Consider the following 21797-nt stretch of genomic DNA (forward strand, 5'->3'; position numbering starts at 1 on the left):
GCTTTATCACGGACAGAGAGCAAATCACAAGCGCAGCACCCCACTGGGACACTGCCCTGCAAAGCGCCTCAACACACAGAAACCCCTCCACAGCCTGGAAATGCCCCAACCTCTCCAGTACTGCCTACATTAGGGCAGCAATGAGCACATGTGGCTCCTGATGACACCATCCTTGGGCAAGCTGTTGTCCTCCGGCTCCAGCTCTGCCTCCTACAGCATCCCCAACTCACCAGGCCGATGAAAGTTTCCTTCAAAGAAAGCACAAAGCACGCAGCTAAAAGATAGTCACTTACAGTTTATTTTTGCCTGAAATTATTTCACATCTCTTTGTACACAGCTACAGAACAGTAGTAGTAAACCATTGGTAAAAGCAACAGTGCTAAGGAAAATGTTGGCATAATTTTTCTTCCTTTTTATTTTTTTTTTCTTCTTTCTTCCCATACTGTATCTGCATACAGTTTGGGATTTGAAGGGGAAAAAAAAACCTGGCACACTACATGAGTTAAGACTCAATTTCCATTTCATTTATTTAAAAAATGAAAAAAAAAAAGAAAAAAAGAACATGATTTGGGTAGGGGTTGTCTACATAGCAACAAAGTTTAAAAACAAAAACAAAAACAAAGCTTGGCTTCCATTGAATAAGATTAAATATATATATATTTATATATAAAAAATTACATTGGCTGTATGTGAAACCTTGAGGTGCTGAAGAATAAAATAAAGGTGTTAAAACAGAGGAAAAACTTGTTTTTGTTTTTTTCTTTTTAAATAAGCAGCTCTGTACAATGAAGGCTCATTATGAAAAAAAAAAAAGTCAACAGCATAGTTATAAAAGAAACCACAATTTTTAAAAAATCATCTTCTAAGCAATTGTGGAAGAAAATTTGAAAAAACGTAGCAGTCACATTTACAGACAGGTCAGAGCTATCAGATCAGCGACAAGGCTATGTTTGCAGCCTCCCCAGAGGAACATGCAGAACAATGCGTGCACAGAACAGGTAGGGGGAGGGAGGGAAGGGCGGAGAAGAGGAAAAGGCAAAAAAAAAAAAAAAAAAAAAAAAAAGGTAAAAAAAAAAAAAAAAGCTTATGCACAAAATGGAGGGAGAGCTTTTTTTTCACTTTTTGAAATATCGGACGTAAACAGAAAACAACAGAGGCAATTTGTAAAATCGACAGCTTTGTTATTACCCCTTGGCAAAATAAGTGACAAATTTTCCCTATCACCCATGGTTAAATCTGATGTGGTTTAAAAGACTTAAAGAAAGTTTTCCAGACTTCGGAAGGAAATCTCATTTTTATTAATCCCTGCAACCCCTCCCCCAACAACCATACCTATGATAGATATTTTCCTTCCTATTTAATAACATCTGAGGCATTTTGAAATCAAAAAGACAAGCAATGAATGTGGTGACAGAGAGGGAGTATAATACAGTCTGCATTACTAAAAGGCAATTCTTTGAGGACATTTCCTTTAAAAAAAATAATAATAACAACAAGACAGCAAACTAGTTTATACAGTACTATACGCAAAAAAGGGTAAAAGAATTAACAATTCATAAATAAAAGACAGGTCCCAGACCTGTTATTTGTGAACCATTTTCTTAAATAGGTGCATTATGTAAATCTTATGTACAACAAAATTACTTTGCATAACAACTGAGAGGACACAGGGTGAGGGGGGGTGAAAATCAGATCGCTTTTGGTTTTCTTCTCTTGAGATTTTTGTAAGTTTGATTTTCTGGAGCAAAACTGGTCAAAGAGGAGTTCGGACTGTGCCAGCCAAGGAAACCCAGGTAAATAATGACAAATGAATATATTTTTTTTCTCCACACGGCATAAAACACAAAGGCAAAGAAAATCCACAAAGGTGTTTTTTTTCCTCTTTATATTCCTCTTGCTGCTACAAAGTCCTCTTTTTTCCTCTTTTATCTTTTTTTTTTTTTTTTTAAATTCTCTCCTTTTCAATTTAAATTACGTTGATTCCGAAATCACAAAGCTGCAAGAATTCGGCCAGGTCCAGGCCTTCCCTGTCCCCTGACACACACAATTCCTCCACCTCATACCACGACTCCTACCACCAAGTCCCAGCACTCACTGCTCTACAGGTATTAGCCAAAAGTTATTTTTTTCCGGTTTGTTTTTCTTTGTTTGTTTTAAAAATCTTTTCCTTCCTGTCAGAAGCAAAAGAGAGAGTTGGAGGCAGGGAGAGTTCACCACGCTTCAGTGTAGCGAACATCCACTTCTTTCAGGTTGGGCAGTTTAGCCTGCGTGGGGAGGGAGAAAAAAGAATTAATTACATGCTTTCAGGACATAGGCTCTGTTACAACTGACAAAAACCATGATTAGATCCCAGCCTTTTTTTTTCTACAAAGGCTTATCAAAAGGTGTTTGTCAAGCTGCAGTCGTGACAGCAACAGACTCAAACTGCAGCAGCCTTCACGCTATGGCATTGCCTGATTTCTCCCTCCATTTATTAAACAAGTTTAGAGAGTGCTAGCAACTTCTGGTGCCTTTGTGGTTTCAGTTCCACAAACTCCAACACATTTGGACTCATTGTTCCCAAGTTATCCTACATGAAACAGGTGGCAATCAACTTTTTGTTCTATTCCTACTTGTCGGTCCCATTTTCATGCTCTCTGACCATAATCATACAGCTAATTCTCCAAACCCGAACACATTTAATTAGGCTGGGGCATAATTGAGAAGTTGAAAGTTTCTAGGAGTCGTTATTACCTCACTCCTTGATTTATGTGCACGCATATTTTGATAAGAGCTAGTCATAATCCTACAGACACTGCCAGCAAATAATTTTTCAGTTAGGCAATAATGACTTCAGTAGTGGGTGTTTATTTATTGTCTGGTTCAGCCCGCCTGGTACATATGTGGGTGTCTGTGTGTGTGCAAGCGTGTTTAGTGGGGCGGGAGCAGGAGTGAGGAGGAAATGGCATCACTGCCTTGTGCCCCGAATGCTGCTGCAGACTGAGGGGAGAAGAAGGGGAGATTTGTATCAAAAACAAATTCTTTGAAGGCTGAGGTGTTCTCAACAGACCTATAACCACGCGCCCCAGGGTGAGAAACTACTCCCCTCCCTTTGAACGTGCACGCTGCTCTAAAAAATGGCCACTACGATTCATCTTGATGAAAGAGGTGAGAAGGGAAAATGTGACGCGTGTCGTTCTCAGCTTTTTTAATCCTGTGCAATCAACACGACTTTGCTCATCGCCAGTTCTGCTGTCTGCCCTGGCAAGTCACTCTCTTGTGTTGCTGCTGAGGACTGTTCATGCAACACCGGAACAGAGGGAACCGGTTTGGAAAATGTGAGCTTCAGCCTCAAGTTAGTGGCAAAAGGGCTTGGAAGCAGGCGTTGGACTGGAGGATCCTTTCAGTACACTCGATTTCAGAGCCCTGGGCCAAATGCAGCATTGACCTTGATTGTCTGTGAATGCTTGAGGCCTGATACAAGCTCCATTGTGTGAACCCATCTGCAAGCCAGCTGTTAATTCCAAGGACGACTTCTTTGCATATACAATTGTGACACAAGTTTTGAAAACTTGATCTTGAAAAATCTCTGCTAGCAGCATTGCAACTGAGTCCCTGGGGGAGCCCTGGCTCCACAGCCAGAACTGAAGATATACATTTGCAGTGAATTTTGAAAGCAGAGCAGTTTCAGGACTTGCCACGAGTTTGAAACTCAACCCAAGGTTGTGACCTTTTTGAGTAAACCTGGCACGACCTAAGGTTTCAACACACGACAACATAATGTGGAGTTTCATCTTGAGCACTTAGGTTTACAAGGTAAGACTCTGGGGGGAGATGTGACTCACACAACACCAGAGTGGTGAAGAAAAAGTCCATGTGAAGTCGCACAAGCCAACACATCTCAGTCAGTCTTTGTCTGAAACCACCTGGGGCCAGTCCCCTCCCACAGCTCCGTTCTCATTCTTTACCATTTTGCTGAAGTGGCTGTAAATTCACAGTACAAATGGTAACACCAGGCATCTTACATATCAAGCTCAAGGGAACTGGGCATTTGTGCAGGTGTTTCTGTTTAAAGCACAGTTCTAGTCCAAGAGGTGTCAAGATAAACTTGCACCTTTCCCAATGCCCTTAATTCTTCCTTTGCGTCATGAACCAAATCTCTGTAATGCTGTTCATCCACATTACTTCTGGTCCTGCTAACGGTACAAGACATGGCTTTGGAGGTGTGCTCTAGATTCTCCCTGTTTGTGCATCCTCATGGGTAGCAACCACTATGCTCCTATTCATGAAACCCTCACCGCTGATAGCTCCAGCAAAAAAAGGACCTGACTTCATTTCTGATTCCACCTCATGCTCATCCACTCAATAGACTAAACACTTCCTGAGTCCATCAGAGCCATCAACCTCAGAAAGATGCATCAGCCATTATCCTCCTAAAATAATCCACATCTCTTCAGGTGACTGTCACGTTACTCACACTGCAGGGCCAGTGCTCTCTGCACTGGGCACTACCACTGTGCATTTGCTAAATTTGCAGACCCTCTTGGGCCAGCTAGTTTTCTCATCTTTAACAGGTGTTAACTCAGAAATACCTTGAGATCTTCGTAGGTATCCGCTGAAAGTTTGGTGCTGTTCATATTTAAACTACACAGGCTCTTCATGGCTAAAAGAGAAAACACACATACATACATATTTAGGATCATGCTGCGTTTTCTTGAAATATCAGGCTCATGGTAGGCTAAAGCATAAACAAGACATGACTATGTGCTGCAGTCTCAGGAAAAAGCTGAATAGTGTAAAATATAGAGCTACAAATGCATAAACAGCTGTTTGGGCCCTCATCCAGGAAAAAGTCCCTATTTAGGAAGGGCCATTAAGCATATGCTTAAGTCCACTGACTTCAAAGGAGTTCAGGCAACTTCTCATAATCAGTTTCCTGCACATTATTCTGAGCAATGCTTGTTCTCAGTGCTTTGCTTGTTGTATGCAGGGGGCATGCTGAACCAGCAGCCCTTCTCCCCCTGACCTATTTCCATTTTGGGCTCCAGCACTTAGCAGAATAGTTTCCTAAGAGGAGCTGTAACTACTGGCCTGTCTGGCATGTCTGTGTAAGATCAAGCCTGTTAAAGGAGCCCTTTAAACCCAACAGGCGAGGTTTATAATACTCTGTTGGATGTAGGAAGAGGCTCATTGTGGCACATCACGCAGTGCTCAGTGCAGAGGGGAATCCTGAATGCTGCTTACATGGCCCTGCACTCCCTTGCCCTATTTAGCTCTGATATGAAACCAAATGAGAACGGCCAGAGTTTAGCCTCCTCAAAAAGAAGGAGCAAGACATGCCAGAAAATATGGAACCTGCTGCACACAGCTGCTTATCTCACTAAAAAGCTGCTATGTGGCTCTGCAATCTTCCCCTCCATCACCACAAGCACAGGCTCCTGCGCAGAGCAGGGAGTGAGAAAAAGGCTGGGAAGTCCCAGGGTGATGGGTCACGATGTGAGATTGAGACAAATGACACCGGTACAGTTAGAGGCAAGAGGGAGAGTACAGTCTGGGACAAAACATAATTAAAAAAAAATAAAAAGAATGCTTGAAGCATTACGGCAGGCTCAGGTGGCAGCCAAACTCGAGTCAGACTCGAGCAGACAAGAAGGAGGACGGTTTAAATCTCAGCACAACTATTGCCTGTCCTACGTCACTGTGGTAGCCAAGAACGAAATCTGCTGTGTGAACCATGTGAATTCCTCCAAACCCACACCGTTACCCTCCATAGCTCGAGTTGGTCACTTACAGCTAAGCGCCAGCAGCCCGGCGTCCGTGACGGGCGTCTCGCACAGGTTGAGCACTTGCAGCATCGTGAGGTGTTCCGACAGAAGCCGCAGCCCCGCATCCCCGAACTGTGGGGGCAAGCAAAGCTGCCTTCACAAAAGTGCACGAACAGCACTGTGCAAACAGCGCACATTTAGGACAGGGCTTGCAGGTTGTAAATAATTTTGTGGGTTTGAGTACAGGTCTCCTTACTCACTACCCAGCGCTTATCCACAGGCCACCAGTTAATGAGAACAGCGCCTTTGATGTCTGCACTGTGTATGAGGGCTCCCACCCAGGCTATACAAGATGGCTATGGCAGTCTCAGCCAGCTCCCAACCACATCACAAAAAGCACACAATGCAAGTGGTATTAATTAGCTATTTTGGTCGCAAGAACAATGTACTATTGATTGGTAATTGTTCTATTGACCCTCTTCATTTCTGCTGTTTCTAAATTCTGGATTAATGGAAACCAGGATATCACAAAATAAAATGGAATCTAAACTTTTTTCTTTTTTTTTTTTTTTTAATAATACAAAAAGCAGTCTCTTTGTCTAGTGAAAATAAATTGATTTTGATCAAAAAGCATCAGAGTTTTCAGATCCAGAAGTTACACTGCTAGGACAAATCCACAGGAGATAGAATCTGCTTGCTAGTTTCCAGACTATCTACTTCTTATTCCCCAAACAAAAAGAGGAAAATTTCTGGGATACAAAAATAGTTGGAAGAAAAACAAGACAAGATATTTACATGACATTTTAGTGAAAAAAGTACTGCTTCTTGTGGTTGTGCTGGGAACTATCATATTTTTAGTGAGCACTACGAATAGGTGCTAACAGAAAATAAAGAAAAAACTCTTCAGTGGAGAACCTCAGAGACCAAAACCAGCAGGCAAACGTAGAAGAAAAAATTTACTTTAAAAGCTCTTTCAATTAACTGCTGAATGATTTATTCAGTTAAGTTGGCCTCGTTTTGCTTACAAAATAACCGCATTCTCATTATAGTTTCCTTATACGTATTCATTATTTTAGTTTATTTTGATGCTGTTTTTAAAGAAATTCTGGTTGACGAGCACTCAAAGCAATTCACTACCTACATACACTGCAGTGACTGTGTGTTTCGCTTGACCAGTTAAGCTGCACAGTATCTTTTCTTTGTCCTAAAGGGGTGAAAGCATAAGCTCTTCTCAGATGAACAGTGGCACATGTACTGTAAAGTACCCAGCATCAACAATGCCTAACTGGAACTTCCAACCCAAGCTAAATGCCATCCTTCTTAAATTAAAAAAGAAAATCAGTTCCCAAGATGAACGAGACCATAGAAAGGCCCTGTAAAAATAGCATGCCGACAAGCTCATTCTATGCAAGCCTTTTCACACATTCTTCTCATGCTGACGTAACATGAAATTTCAGAATTAGTCAGCATGGGTTCCTGCTCTGAGTTTCAGTCTGCAAAGCACTTACCTGAGTTGACCACAGGTTCAGCTGCTTGAGTGAAGGCAGTTTAATGAGGTGCTCAGCACAAGCACTTGTTACATTGGTAAAGGCCAGGCTGAGATTTTCCAAATTTCCAAAAGATCCCGAGCTTAGCAAGCGGGCCAGGTCTGCATCCTGCAAGCAAACACCAGATTGATAAGCAAGATTATCAACTCCTCAGGCTGCAATCATCTGCAGTGGTGTCACTGATACTGCTAACCAGCAAGGGTTGCACAATTCTACCACTTGTTTACAGTAACAGAGAACCACACAGAGAAGTTTCTGTTTGTTGGCAAGCAGCTGAGCTCTTGTGGCAGCATTGCTTCACACACCCTGGGAAAAACGCATCCAGACAGTAGAACACGAATTTTCTTTCCTTGTGTATCCTTATGAGACACCAAGGCTTCAGTTTCAAAGCTCATGGTGAAGATGGGCCGTTTCACTTAATGCAGATTTCACAGCAAATTCTAGATCCAAAAGGTGCTCAGACCTGTTACCCATTTCAGTGAAGTTACTCTGGGTTTTCACTGCTCTTATCTGCAACAGTGACGGGTTTCTTTCAGACATCAGTGTGTAAGATCTAGAACTGCAAATTGTGAAGTCTGCTTTTTTAATGCAAAATCTGGTCCCCGAATCTATGTTTAGATTCAACTGTGCATTCCAAATCTGTGCACCAGTATAGATCTGACAGCCTGCTGCTTGCACTGGGTTTGGAAACTGGCGTGCAGACCCAAGAGCAGAAATGTGCCCTTGCTTGTGTAAACTCCAGTCATGTTGACAGAGTGGAAGGGCTCCCCTCTTGACCTACCAAAACCACTGTGCTACGTGGTAAACATTTATCAAGTGTTTAAAGACTTAAAGTGTTCAATATGGAAAGACAAAGCTTGTTTTTCTATTAACGAGATTAACTTACTGTGGACTTGGATGGCAGTGTTAACCTTGTGGGACCACCTTTTCTTTGCTGTAAGAGAGAAGATATTTTGGTCAAAGAGGTTGCCATTCTACATTTCAGACCAACTGAAGTAGAGGGAGCTTTTCACCAGAACAAACCCTGCTCCAATTTCAAAGCTCCCAGCCAGCCCTTCCACCTCTTCCCTGCTTTTTCTGCATTGACTGGTTTATTTTCTGAGCGTGCTAGATGCAGGCCTGTTGCTACCCAGGGGACTGCCACTAACCACAGCTAGCAGTCTCCGTGCCATGGGTCAGCATTTCGTCTGACTCGGCCAGCCTTTATTCCCTTACTTTCACTTTAAAGGAAGCAGCCTTAAAATGCTGGGCTCCGAGAGCAAAGGGGGATGTGACCGTGCAGCTGATAAAATCATTTGCTTGACTTTAAAAAGGCATGTTCTTTTCAGGCAGTGAGCAAGAGGATTGTAGAAGAGAAATGTAAATGTGGAAAGGAGAAGAGGAACACTGTAGGTATGTCTGCAGAGGTGAAAAAGTGCTAATGAAAGCAGATTTATCTTCAAGCTGTAGACCCTGCCTTTAAAATCAGGAAAAATTCATTTTCTTATGGGCTCTGCAATCCAGACCTAAAGAAGACTTCGGTGAAATGTGTATGTCTAAGCATTAAGAAATGCTGGCCAGCCCCAGAACCATTTGCTACTCATATGTCAAAAGGTGGCAGAATTTGACAAGCTGACTTACAAGATTTTAAGGCAGCAAGATTTCACCTTTATTCTTCCATGCAGATTCTAAGCAGGTTATTGAATATCACTCAGAAACATAGTATGGGATTAGACCCATCAGTGAATATCATGCAGCATATACATTCACAGCAAGATCCTTTAAATACTGCTCCCATCCTGTTGTTAGCCAGGAATTTCACACCCTGCTTGTCTTTCTTTTCTACCTCCATTTCTGGAGAGTACAGACCACAATGTGCTATGGCAATACTGCATGCAGGGTGACATACCAGCTCTTTTAACTCCCTCTGCCTGTCACACAGCTGTTCATACATTCTCTTTCCCACGTCTGTGCTTTCCAGGGTAGAGATGATCTGGAGCTGCGTGTCATTATTATCGATGATGTTGTATTCCAGCATCAAACACAAAATCTAGCAACAGAATGAAAGAAGAATGGTCACTGCAGTGCTTAAATTAATTTTTTTCCGCAAATATCCTAATTATCATGGGCATGCTACTTTAAATTACCAGGTAAGTTTTTAGAGCATGCATTATACAGGCTAGATTAGAGGATCTTAGCAACATTTACTGACTTCCCAACACAAGAAACACATTTTTTATTGGTAAAGAATGAACTCTAATCTCTGAAAGTCACCCTATCTATCCTGTCTTCCATTAGCGCTCATTCCTTCTGACTGAGAGGTGCAATTACTTTGCATCAGTCCTGGAAGATGGCTTCATGCCACAGCCCTCATCAGAGCAGGTACAATTGATCCAGTATTTCCCAGGTACCGGCGGGACTGCAGAGTGGCAGACTCAGGGTATTATGCATGAGCAGCAGAGCCATGCAGCCAGCCAAGTGCTGGATTTTCCATCCCTAAGTGCTGGGCTTTCTGTGCAAGCAGAACTTAAGTGAGGTGCACCCGGTCTATGAGGCAGATGGGGAAAGAATGAGGGGAAGGATGCTGGGAACTGGCTGCTGCAGCCAGGACACCCTCCAGCTCATGGGGAACACACCTGACTCGCCCCAGGAGCAAGGCAGACTCCGGGAGACAACTCCAGTGGGACACAACCTGCCCCCTCCATGCTGCCCTTCATTTTCAGCTACATATCATATCAATGAAATTATGGAGGGAATAAAAACTTTGCATTTTCATTTCATTTTATAATGAAAAAAATCAAGTAACATTATATTGTAAAAATTGCAACTCCTTCCACCTATTTAATCACCCTCTGTTTCTCTTTAAAATGTAAGACGGCATTTATCAAGAAACTTCTCTGGAAAAACCCAGAAAAATAATATTTGCTATTAATGCAAGAAAAATAACCTATCCTAAGCACTAAAAAAATGCATTTTAATACAAGCAAATATTTTTTATAAATGTACTTTCACAGCACTGCTGATTTTGCAAGTGGCAAGGCAAGCATTAAGCATTGAGTCATGGAAAGGTCTCACTGCCTTGCACCCTGACCCCTCGGTACAGCCTGTACATTCATTGCCATTTATTTCCCACCACAGTCTCTCCAACTGAATTACAGCAAACAATCTCTTGGTCCAAAAATTCTTGCAGCCACCTCTCATGTAATTCACACTCTCGTCTGCAGAGCAACAATATTTCATTCCACTTAATCAAGGGGAACACAACTACCCGCTACTGGTGTTTGATATGACGCAGACCTGAACTCAGCTTCTCTGGTTCCACTAGATCTAATTCTGGGAAAGGCAGTGTGAAACTGAATCTGAGTGCTGCTTGTAAACCCGTATGACTATGTATGCTTAGGGCTTACCTCTACCATCGTCTGGTTACCCCTCAAAGCCAGCAGCATGCAAGGTCCTAATTTATTTTCAGCCAGTGAAAGCAGGAACTTCTTTGTCTTATAGCAGGATCCCATTAAAATATGAACCTATTTGAGAAACAAAGAGCTAAAATTAGAGACGTGAGCCTAAGAAAAACATGCATTTAGAAGAGACAATGTTACATAGTCAAACAAATTTAAGTACTCGCAACAAACCTAAAGAAAATGAGGCCTTGGTTACTATTATGGCTGCAGTCTCCTGGTAGCTTTGTTGCTGATTGGAAGTGACTTTTTGAACAAGGCCAAAAAGCATGTCTTTCCTTTCACTTTGCCCTGAAAGGGGCAATGTCTTTCATTTCAGGGAAAAGTGAAAGGAAAGACGTGCTTCTCCTAAAACTCCCTTGAGTCCTCTAGCTGTCAAATGTCCTGCAGACACTCTCCCAGCTCCAGAAAGCACTGGATGGTATCACACTATTACACCTATGGCACGAATGCACTTGTACAAATCAAATATGAGTCTCTTCTCACAAAAAAGGTTGGCAATATCCTTTCCCATTTCAATGCCCCAGGTATAACTGCAGAGAATTTCGGGTTCCTAGCCAAAAATCTTATTTTATGGCCCAGGCTGATCCACCAGCTTGCTGGCAGAGCACTATGTGACAATTTGTAGTTTTTAGTAACCTAAGCAGTAAGAGATCCACCATGCAGACTCTAAATCAGTATCGCCCTACAATACGCTTGTAAATCTGTTCCCTGGTCCACAGTATTGCATGGGATATGCTCAATAGTGCTGAAAATATCATACCCATTCCATGACGGGGTCAATTCTATAGAGATCATGTGCTACCATACAATTCTTTTTCCTTGTGGCTTTGCTGCCAGCAAGGCCTTTAGAATACAAAATCTTTGTTTCTTAAGTATCCACCTGCTCAGATGACCTTTAAAAAGGTGAGCTTCAAGCCAAATGAGATTTTATTTCATACAGTTATCATTATTAAGCTTTTTTGGAGGTTTTCTTGAGAGACGGAAAATACTGATGCTAAGATTAATGTAAGACCCATCTTGGAACAAGATGTTTTTCAAACGTTATGGTTAGCCATTAGCAGCTCTTTAAGTATTTATGGACATCCCTGCAAAGGGCACAAGAGTACTGCATATTCATGTATGTTAGCATTGCACTTTTTCATACACCTCATCTCCTGATGCTCATAAATATCATGGACCACAAAAGCTCTTGGGAGAAAGTATTTCGTTTTGTAGACATTTTCTTTCCAAATACAAAAAGACACAGAAGCGGTGAAGACACACGAACCCTTTTGTGAACAGTCTTTGTCCATTCTATTTCACAGATATTGGATCAATCTCAATTTAAGTTAAGAGTACAGACATGCATGTTCTACAGGTCCCAAAATGTTCAGCATACAGTAGACGCTTGAAGCATACATCCCCATGAAAGCCACTTCACTGTATGCCAACAGCCAACACCAACATGTTTTTCCCCTAGCCAAGAGAAGGAAGTAGACATTCCCATTTTATTTGATACATGAAGAATTAAGACACAGTGAGACCTATGTGACTTGATCCAGGTGGTACAGGAAAACATTGCCAGCATCAGGGATTCAAATCTGTTATTTTCTTTCTAGTCCTTCTACGAGTTAAAAGCCAAAGTTCAAAAAAGAAAAGTTAACCAAATTCTGACTGCAAGCAATGGGTTTGGCACCATAAAGATTTAGGTTTCCCAGTGAATACTTGTGGCTTACAGAACCATGAATTAGATATTTTTTTTGGAAAAAAAAACATGTAAAGCTTCTTATCTCCAGCTATGCATTACCTACTTTCTGAAGAGAAGTTACTAAACTCACATTATTGCAGACACATACCATACTGGCAAACAGCTCTCCGTCATCATCACACGCCACTCCTCCAGGGCTGTAGAGCTGGAACCAGCCGTCTTTGCCAGCCCGCACACTCAGCAAACATGAGTGGACCTGCCAAAAGAGAAGACATTGGGAAGGTTACACTTTCTGCCAATAACCACCAGTGTCTCCCACACTGGACGAACAGAGGTAACAGCAAAACTGGGGGCTGCTGGAAGTTTCATGGTTAATACCCCAATTGACACATCAGCAAGTCTTTACTCGCAAAATCCATTTTTTGTGTTATAAAGGAGGAGGGAAATTATATCACTGCTAACTGCATGTCATTTTTCATTCCCTGTACAGAAATCAAACACAAAATGGCTCTAATCTAGAACAGTTCTTTTCACTTGAGAAAAAAAAAAAAAAAAAGAAAGAAAGAAAAGAAAAAACAGCAAAAGAAGAAGGAAAAAAACCCTCAAATTTCAGAGCTTCTGCTGTTTTCCCCCTGTCCTCTCAGCATGTGTCTATACTTCTGACATGATCTGAATACGAAATGCAGAGGCTGATGGCTTGCTCATTCCAATCACGAAAAACTCTTATTAGTCTTGCTGTAACAAGACTTGACCAGAGTCTGGGTGAAAGAAGCCAACACAGAAAATGCAACAGGGACACATAAGGTAGAAGATGCACAGAAGAACTGGCATCACCGTAGAGATAACTATATCTAGTCCTACATCTTAACAGAGGAGTCAACATTAAGCTTTTTTTTTTTTCCACACTGAATAGACACAGACATTCTGATTTAATTTTTGAGGAGGTCAGAGGGGAGGTAAAGTCCATGCCCCCTTACTTGGGGACTTAATGATAGTGACAGATGAAATCCTGGTGCCATTCTGAAAAATAAAGCCTTTCTTATTTAGCAAGGGTGACTATTGCTCACAAAGGCTGAAACAATGAAAACCATGAGCTCTGGGCAATGATGACAACACAGGCTCCTCACCGACAGTTCGGGGGAGCTTTCTCCTCTTTATGCTGGCACAAAAATATGAATGTGGATGAGAGGTCCCCTCTGAGTCAGCCAGAGCTGATTATGTTAAACACATTACATGTACAGCTATGAAGCAGTCAGCCACCGTGAGGCTATGCTACAGCTATGTACTCGTTCCAGTAACGTACCTCCTACCCCCTTTCTCCTGCTAATTTTTGAGAATTACGGTCATTTGCACAAAATGTAACTGAAACACAGTTAAATAAACCCTGCTTTTTTGTAAGCTGCATGGATCCATGGATTTTGCTTCCCTTCTTTTCATATGGAAGACAAAAAGCTAGGAGAGAATCAAGAAACTGGGGAAATCTTGCTGGTTGCAGTTTACTGAAGAATAAGGACATCAACTGAGCTCAGACAAGGTCACAACACATAAGGGAAGGAACCATTGATACTAAAACAGTATATCCTGAGTGGCTACTAACCCCTCTGAGACTCAAGAGCAGCAAAACTACACTGTGTTTTGAAACAAACTGCTTAAGGAAGGATCAAGCATACTCGCAATCCCTCCAATTAATGCCCTGTGAAAATGGGCACTGAACTCACTTCTTGTCTTGGGTCTTCTGCAAATCTCTGAATCACGTATTTCAGCTCCCTAAAACAAAAAAAGAAAAGAAAAAAAAGAAATGTAAATGGACAAGAAAAAGCAGCTGCTGGTTGCAGTATTCACACAAGTGTCACAGTTCTCTTGGATTACACTTTAAACGATGTACTCTAAAGAGAAACAAGTTGAACTGCTTCCACAGGAAGGAAATAGGAGGTCTAAAAGTGATTACCAAGGACACAGTCTATTCAAAACAGTCTAGAAAAGCTTTCAGAGATGTGCAGCGACAAACTGGTTTGTAAATTCTATCAGCATCTAGTGCCTTTGGTCCTTGGGCTCCTGCTGTCGCAGTAAATTACAAAGAAAACTACATCTTTATATTGTTAATAGAACATGCTCACAGCCCCACACAGATAAAAAACCTTAGAGACACCATATTGAATAATGCATCACTGCTGTTATTGACTAGTACAAGTATTTTAAGTAATCACTCCCCTTAACGAAACAAACAAGCACCAACTTACTTTGTGAATTTCTCATGTGCAAGCGCCCTGAAATTCAAAACAAAATATCATGAGGATTTGTGAGGAGGAAAGGGGAAAAAGAAATAAAGAAGAAAAAAAAAAACACTTTTCATTTCTTTCCAGATAATAAGAGGATTTGCTAAGCAACTGCAGCACACAAGACAAAAAGAATAATCTTTCCAGAAAAGATCAGGTAAAGTCTCCTTCATTAACCTAGGGGGAAAAAATGAAGAAAAAATAGCACTTGGATTGAATCTTGTGGCTCTTCCTGCATTCTGCCTTAAACAAGCATCCAAGGCTAACATCAGTGGGAGCTTCGGGGTCAGAAGAAACCAAGTGAGAGACTAACAATGCAGCTATATAATTATGAACAGAATTTTGGTTACCTCCAACAGCCAGGTGAATTCTTTAATTGCAATGCAATCAAAGTATGCTCAAACCTAATTAATATCATACATCAGCAAAGCAATTAATGGTCATTCTGTGAAGTGACTTGCATCATGGTACGGCTTACACCTCCCCCAGGACTCGAGTTTGACTTAGGTAAATGATGCCTCTGTTGCCTATTTCCAAGCTCTTGCTGTAGCCCAGGTAACCTGGCACAGAGGATTAGACCTCTGTGATTCAAGACACCAGGTCATTAGGGGATGTGATAAGCTAGCAAATTGTACAATTATAGGTTGTAGTGTTTGTCCGTGGAGGTCTGCATTTTATAAACACTACTGCTCATTAATAGGTTTCCGAGGGAGCCTGGCAGATCCGTAGGGTAGCTTCTTCATTTAATGCAAAATACAAACGATACGAGTCTCTGTGACGCCAGTGAAGCATCCTCCTCCACTAAATCTCTCACTTTACTCTCCTCCTCACCAGCTTCCCTTCCTTGTATGTCTGCCTGTCTCTAGTGAACCACTTTTCTCTTTTAGACCATCTTAGAGAAGTGGGGAAGGAAGATGAAGGTGAGGAAGACTTTGGGTGCCTCTATCTGTAAAAGTCAACTCTGAATCCCACCTCAATAACTGGGGGCACAAAGCCACCATTACAGTCAGGTTTTACCTGACCTTGTTTCACCATAAAACAACATTAACAAGAATTATCAGTAAATACTAAGACAGGGAAAACTTACTCCTTGGGAAACGGGATAGGTTGAAGCAAGCTGGCCAGGGCTGGTCTCCAGTCATCATAGTCTGACCTGAAAGAGGAACATTTTATTAACAGGATAGCATGCACAGAGTATGGTTTGTCAACAGCTAGTTCGAGGAGTCAAAAGCTTTTTACTGCAGGCATCAACAACTCTTTTGCTTTATTGAGATACTCCAAAGAGCTACGGTGACATTTCCCGTTCCATTTTCAGCACATTCTCCACAGGGACACAATAAATCTGGTATTTACAATGAGAGGCCTTCTTTATGTCAACTTAAAGACATTTGCTGTTTATGAAACCTGTTGACATTTAATCACTAAGTAATACTTTCATCTAGGTTGGTACAGCAATTACCAGGCCATTGCTATTTACAGCTCTATTCTGCATTTAATTGGAATTTATTTTCCTTTGCTAGAAGGCATCGGTCTAGTTGTAGAAAGAAAGATAAGCCCCCATTTTTGACCCACACCTAACAAATACAATTCCACAGGCTGATTTAGAAAATAATTGCACGGCATCCATCTGACACTTTTTTTTGGTGTACCTTGCTTAACTTTTCCAGAGATTGCCGTGCACATTCACAATCCATTCACAAATCTCTGAATTATGAGTGGAAGAGGACAGATGAGGATACCACTGCAGAGAGCTCAGCGTACCCTGCGAGAGGTGGCTCCTCTCAGTTGTGTTTGCTGCCAGCTGATGCCCTGTTCTATTCTCTGCTCTCAATATACGGCGCTGCCCTCCTAGGAGGAGCCACCAGAAGGGGATGTTCACATGAACTAGGGTAAAGAGAACATCCTTTAGCAGCTTTGCAGCCTGCATGGGTCGCTGCAAAGCACCCCGGAGTGCATTGTCTTGATCTGCCTGCACGTCGTGGCTGCTCCAGCGCCTGCAGCACGGCTGGTCCGGCTCCTCATGTAGGAAAGACACCTCAGATGTGGCCACTCTGCTCCTTCAAACGAGCTCAGCCAGCCAGCAATCAGTTAGCACTAATTAACCGCAGTAACAACACGTTGCACAGCAGGCACAACCATCATAAGTTGAGTGAAGCAAAGAACAGTGAGGAGAAGTGAATCCAGCAAGTCAGCACCAGAACCGGGAACAGAACCCAGCAAGATGGTGTGAAACACTTTGGGGTGTCTGTACAAGACAATGTGTAGGATCCTACAGTCTCCTTTTACTGCTGTTACCCTTTGGATTTTAGTTTCAAAAGCTGGATTATTGGCTGCAGCTTACTGCAAACTTGGCACACAAGTCTGATGTTTCGTTAGGAAGGAACGAAGCGTAATGTTCTCAAACGGACAGCACTACTGATAGCATTAGAAACAGGCAACATATGCACAGGAACTGTTCCAAAATGATGCATTTTTTGCAAAGACAAGGTTCTAAATGGATGCATTTCCAGAAGTCTCACCCACTTTCTGAACCACGTAAGAGAGTGGTTTCCATAAACTGAGAGAGGTTAACACACACCATGTGGGACAGCTCACCAGGGCATGCTCATGGACATAATGAAACTGGGTGTGCCTGAGCAGAGTATTCTTAAGAAGCAGTTAAAAAAAAAATAATTAATAATTATCATTTAACAATCCATCAGAGAAGTAATTATGACTTGCCGAAAAGTGGTATGACTCCAGGTTACAAAAATATCTCAATAACCAATATAACTCAATATAATATCTCAAAGTAACCAACCCACAAGAACTAGGAGCTGGTAGTAGCTTAGGATATTAAAAAACAGATGAATGCTGTACAAAATCCATAGGATGGGTTAGTAGCTCTTCTTCCACACTACTGTGCAGAAGTCCCAAGTTCAATGTGGACACTTTGATTTCCCATGCCATATGCAGCTACGTGCCTTTCGGTAGGTACTTCAGCAAACAGCCCTGCCCTCTTCACAGGTGTGTTACCAGACAATCCTAGCATGTACTTTCCCAGCCGTTTCCTTCCTGAAACTCCCCTGCCAACAGGCCAAGAACCACAACACCGTGTTGAGTTCAGGGAGATGTCTCTTCCCCCACCTGCACTGATTAAACAACCACAAAAGAGCTCAGTCAGGTACGAGGCTGGAGCGTAAAGGCAGGCAGGCTGGCAATGGAGGATGTACAGGCCAGGCAAAAACCTCAGCGTTGGTTCTCCTCAAAACATAAAGCAAATAACATTTGAGAGTCTTGGCTTTGCCCCCTGATGAATATACCTTATTGATTTTCCTCTCCTTTTCTTTAGCATTTGAGGCACAAAACATATCATGTGTCAAGCTACAGTAACACAAAAAAGAAACTTCATGCCCATGCCATTCATTTTAAAAGCCATTGAGCCGAATTTTTGCCTCCATCAAAAACTGTGTTCTGTTTGGCAAGTGCAAGAACATAGATCACAGTTTGTGCAAATGGTCTCTAGGTTCAGCTGAACACTGAGCTCATGCATGGACCTCAGTGCCTGCCTCCGTGTCCTCAAATAGCCGAGGAACCTAATGAGCACAATCTTTGTTATTATTGTTATTATTATTATGCACATACTTTGGAAATTCTTCCTAAACTAGTGCCTGATTTTACTTTAAAAACTACAGGTTTTTGTTGCTCGATGCAGCAGAAATAACTTCAAGAGCAGAATTTAGAGCAGAGAGACCCAAATGTCGAAAGGCTGAGTGAGAAAACTGAAAGGTGCTCAAGGTGTTTCGCATCACGTGAGATAAAGCAGTCACAAATCTTCCCTAGCAGAGCCTTAAAAGCTGAAACCCACTTCGAGGCTTAGTTCCCGCGACATCTCAGGTTAAGTGTTACACCACCAAAATTCCTCCTTGAGCAATCTGGAGAGTTGTGATTAGTAATAATGTGAACCAATCAATTTTTCATGGCTGCTCTTCAAAGGAAATTGCAATGGGAAGAAAAAAAAGCTGCTTTGTAATAGCCCAGCACCAAGCAAAACACTGCAGAGAGAATTGGACTGATGAAAGCTGGGGGTTATGTGCTGCAGCCATTTGTGAAGCAAGGTCTGAGAGAGGGCAGCAAAAACAGATCATCGCCTCTTTTCCTGGGAGGAGAAGAGAGAAAGAAAGCTGTCTCCTATGAAATATATAGAGCTCGGTCACATGAGTGGGACCTGAACATAAGATCTATGCAACCTGTAATCCCTTCAATCTGCGCTAGGAAACATGAAACAAACATAGCACAAGAATAAAACTAAACTACTTATTAAAAGCCTACGGTGTTTCTCCTCCTCCCACCTCTTCCCTTTTCAAAAACACTTTCTTTCTGTCTGCGCTCATCTCATCTGCGCTCTTCTTTCATTTCAGACGGCTGCCTCTTTTTTTTTTTTTTTTTTTGCTTCGTTCAGAGCTCGTGCACGAGCTGGGAGCACCTAAAGCAGGCAGAGAGAGGCAGAGGGATCAGCTCTGGCTGCAGGTAACCAGGAGCCTGACAAAGTGGCTGTGCTTGTCGTGGCCACCACCTGAGCCAGCCGTAGTATCGCAAAAATAATCCCCCCTCCGCAGTGGATTTGCCTTTGGGCCACGGTTGCCGTTGGCCCGTCCACATAATACATTTTCCTACCCAAGGATCACCTTTCACCAAAATGAAAACCTGCCCATATGTCATGTGCGGCACAAACAATCCAAAACATATTAGCAGCCCAGGGCAACCCTGATAAACACGACACAAGAGAATCCACTGGGGATATGCAGAGCATGCCCCTGACCTATTGGGGAATGCAGGGAAGGCAGGGGAAGCTCTGGTGGATGCTGGCGTTTGGAAAGCTGTTGGTCTTATCGCCGAGAGACCACGAGCCCCAAACCCTCTTTGTTTTTAGAGCGTAATAAAGAAGCAACGAGCAACTGCTCAGAAATAGCTCATTTCTCCAGACCAAGCGGCTTGACAAGATCAAACATCTTTTAGGCAACTCCACCAGATAATACAAAGATGACCAAGTCCCCTGACTTGAGGTTTTGAAAGAAGCAAATTTAGCACCATCGATTCCCTAATGCATGGTGACATTAACATGCAAGTAAGGAGCTGGACAGTGCTGAGCAGCTCTCCGATCCTCTAATTCAATCTGATGAACAGAAAGATTTCAATTAATTTAGCGCATTTTCTACGCACCAATTTCAGCCTTGTAGCATTCAGGAGGCACTGGCTGGCATGAATAACCCTAACAGAGTCCAGGATGCATTAGGGAATATTGACACAGAAGTTTGATCCACTCCTGAGCACAGGACAAAAATATCATGTTCTGCTGTTCTGTCTCTCCTCTCAAATCTGCCCAGACATCTTAAAGTGGACATCTGCCAACATCTTAAAATCTACGACTTTTTGTTTTCCTTTCGTATGCAATAGTTGTGTTTTGTTGCTCATCTACAGTAGAAAAAGGGTCAGAGGTATTCTTGGTGCTTTGGAAATGACCATGCAGATGAATTTTCTAACCTGCACATTTAGCCTTCTGTGCAAGGAGGGAGTCTTACAGTGATCATTAAATGATCGCTGCTATGCTTTAATCGATATTAGAAGCTTTTTATTCACAAGTATGTATTGTGTAGGAGTTAGGTGAACAATAAAATGTCCTCTGCTGAAGATAACTGTTAAGAACTCATATTTGCTAGACTTTCAATAATTAAAATCTGCCTAAATAAATTACTCCCCGCTGCCCTAAGTTAATTATGTAAAAAAGATATCATTGTTGGTGACTCTTGTTTTGATGATGATATTGAGTCAGACACCTAAAAGAACAATTAAATTCAATGCTAAGCAACTTATTTATGTTTGGCTTACCACTGATATTAATAAGAACATTATTTTAGTGACTGCCTGCTGAGAGCTCAGCTCCTGGATAGCTGTTGTTTTTATAATGAATGTTTTCTTCCTATTGGCATGAACTCCGATTCTCTTTATTCACATTCTCCATTTTTCAAAGTACAGTAACAGTATTTAGAGCATCAGAAAGACTTTGTTCAAGAAGAGCTTAAGCATGCTAACAGTGCGCATCACAACAGGATTATCTGGCATTTTTGTCAGTAATACTAGCCCTTCTACAGTGCTTTTCCAACACTGGTTGTTTATTAAAACATCTTTCAGCATCTTTACTTACATTTACAAGTAAGGCAAATGAGGCACAAAAAGAGGCAACTTGTCTTAAGATCTCCCAGTATGCCATCGGCAGGATCGGGAGCAGAACTAATCTCTGCAGCAATGCTTTTGGGAGCCAAAAAAAAAAAAAATCAGGGAGTAAACAGGAAAAGAAGTGAACCCAATTCAGTGGAGCTACAACAATATATACCAGCTATGGCTCTGCCTTAGAAACTGTCCTATATTTTCACAGGTTGTGATTTCTAAAGCTGGGTGTGGACTTTGGCAAGGCAATCCAAGGGAAGTTGCACCAATTGTGTAGTATCACTGCTCCTGCACTGTATGAGTCTTGTGGGCTTTGCCCTTCAGAATTACCAGTGTACAATCTGAAAAAGGGCACAAAGCTGTTCTGCCCTACAACCTGTGCAATAGCAATAACAGATTCCCATATTCACTTTTGCTGTTGAAGAACTTGATTTAAAATTTAAAAAAAGAAAGCAAACATCAAAAAAAGTTATTTTAAAGTATAGAGTGAACTAAGAAATAATTTCTTTGTGCAAGAACTAATATGGAAATGGAGACCTGGCATATCAAACTTATAAAGTTTAGGGAGACTGTGAGGAAGAACATGCCCGTTTGTGAATTTGTTTATAAGCGTGTGTCAGCTGCATGATGAAACCAAAACCGTCAATGCTTAATGAGTCAGCACCCAAGCCAGCATCAGGACTGAGAGAGTTCATAGTGTTTATGGAAAACATCTAGAGTCAAGGGGACAGGAATAAATACACCACATGTTTAATGCAGCACCTGGGTGCATGAAGACTTAGAAGCCATCAGATAAAGCAAAGCCAGATACTGTGCTATTCTAATGCAAACATTTTTTTAAGGGGAGAGGAGGCTAGGCAAGGGGAAAAAAATCATCCTTCAGCAACTTCCCACTC

General features: G+C 41.9%; 1 protein-coding gene across 3 annotated transcripts in view; it reads right to left on the bottom strand.

The window, feature by feature from the left end:
* Window positions 1-275: 275 nt before the first annotated feature.
* CMIP (c-Maf inducing protein) overlaps window positions 276-21797 on the bottom strand; it is a 127956-nt gene continuing 106434 nt past the window's right edge. For all 3 annotated transcript variants that reach the window (XM_068693144.1, XM_068693143.1, XM_068693145.1), the window contains exons 11-21: window positions 15782-15847; window positions 14659-14685; window positions 14137-14185; window positions 12567-12674; window positions 10678-10794; window positions 9180-9320; window positions 8178-8225; window positions 7253-7399; window positions 5771-5876; window positions 4572-4642; window positions 276-2264 (exon numbers count right to left, since the gene is read on the bottom strand). In XM_068693144.1, the coding sequence (XP_068549245.1) occupies window positions 2211-2264; window positions 4572-4642; window positions 5771-5876; window positions 7253-7399; window positions 8178-8225; window positions 9180-9320; window positions 10678-10794; window positions 12567-12674; window positions 14137-14185; window positions 14659-14685; window positions 15782-15847 (934 nt within the window). In that variant the 3' untranslated portion in view covers window positions 276-2210. The remainder of the gene's footprint in view (window positions 2265-4571; window positions 4643-5770; window positions 5877-7252; window positions 7400-8177; window positions 8226-9179; window positions 9321-10677; window positions 10795-12566; window positions 12675-14136; window positions 14186-14658; window positions 14686-15781; window positions 15848-21797) is intronic.

The sequence above is a fragment of the Anas acuta genome, chromosome 10, assembly GCF_963932015.1.
Source record: "Anas acuta chromosome 10, bAnaAcu1.1, whole genome shotgun sequence".
Taxonomy (NCBI): domain Eukaryota; kingdom Metazoa; phylum Chordata; class Aves; order Anseriformes; family Anatidae; genus Anas; species Anas acuta.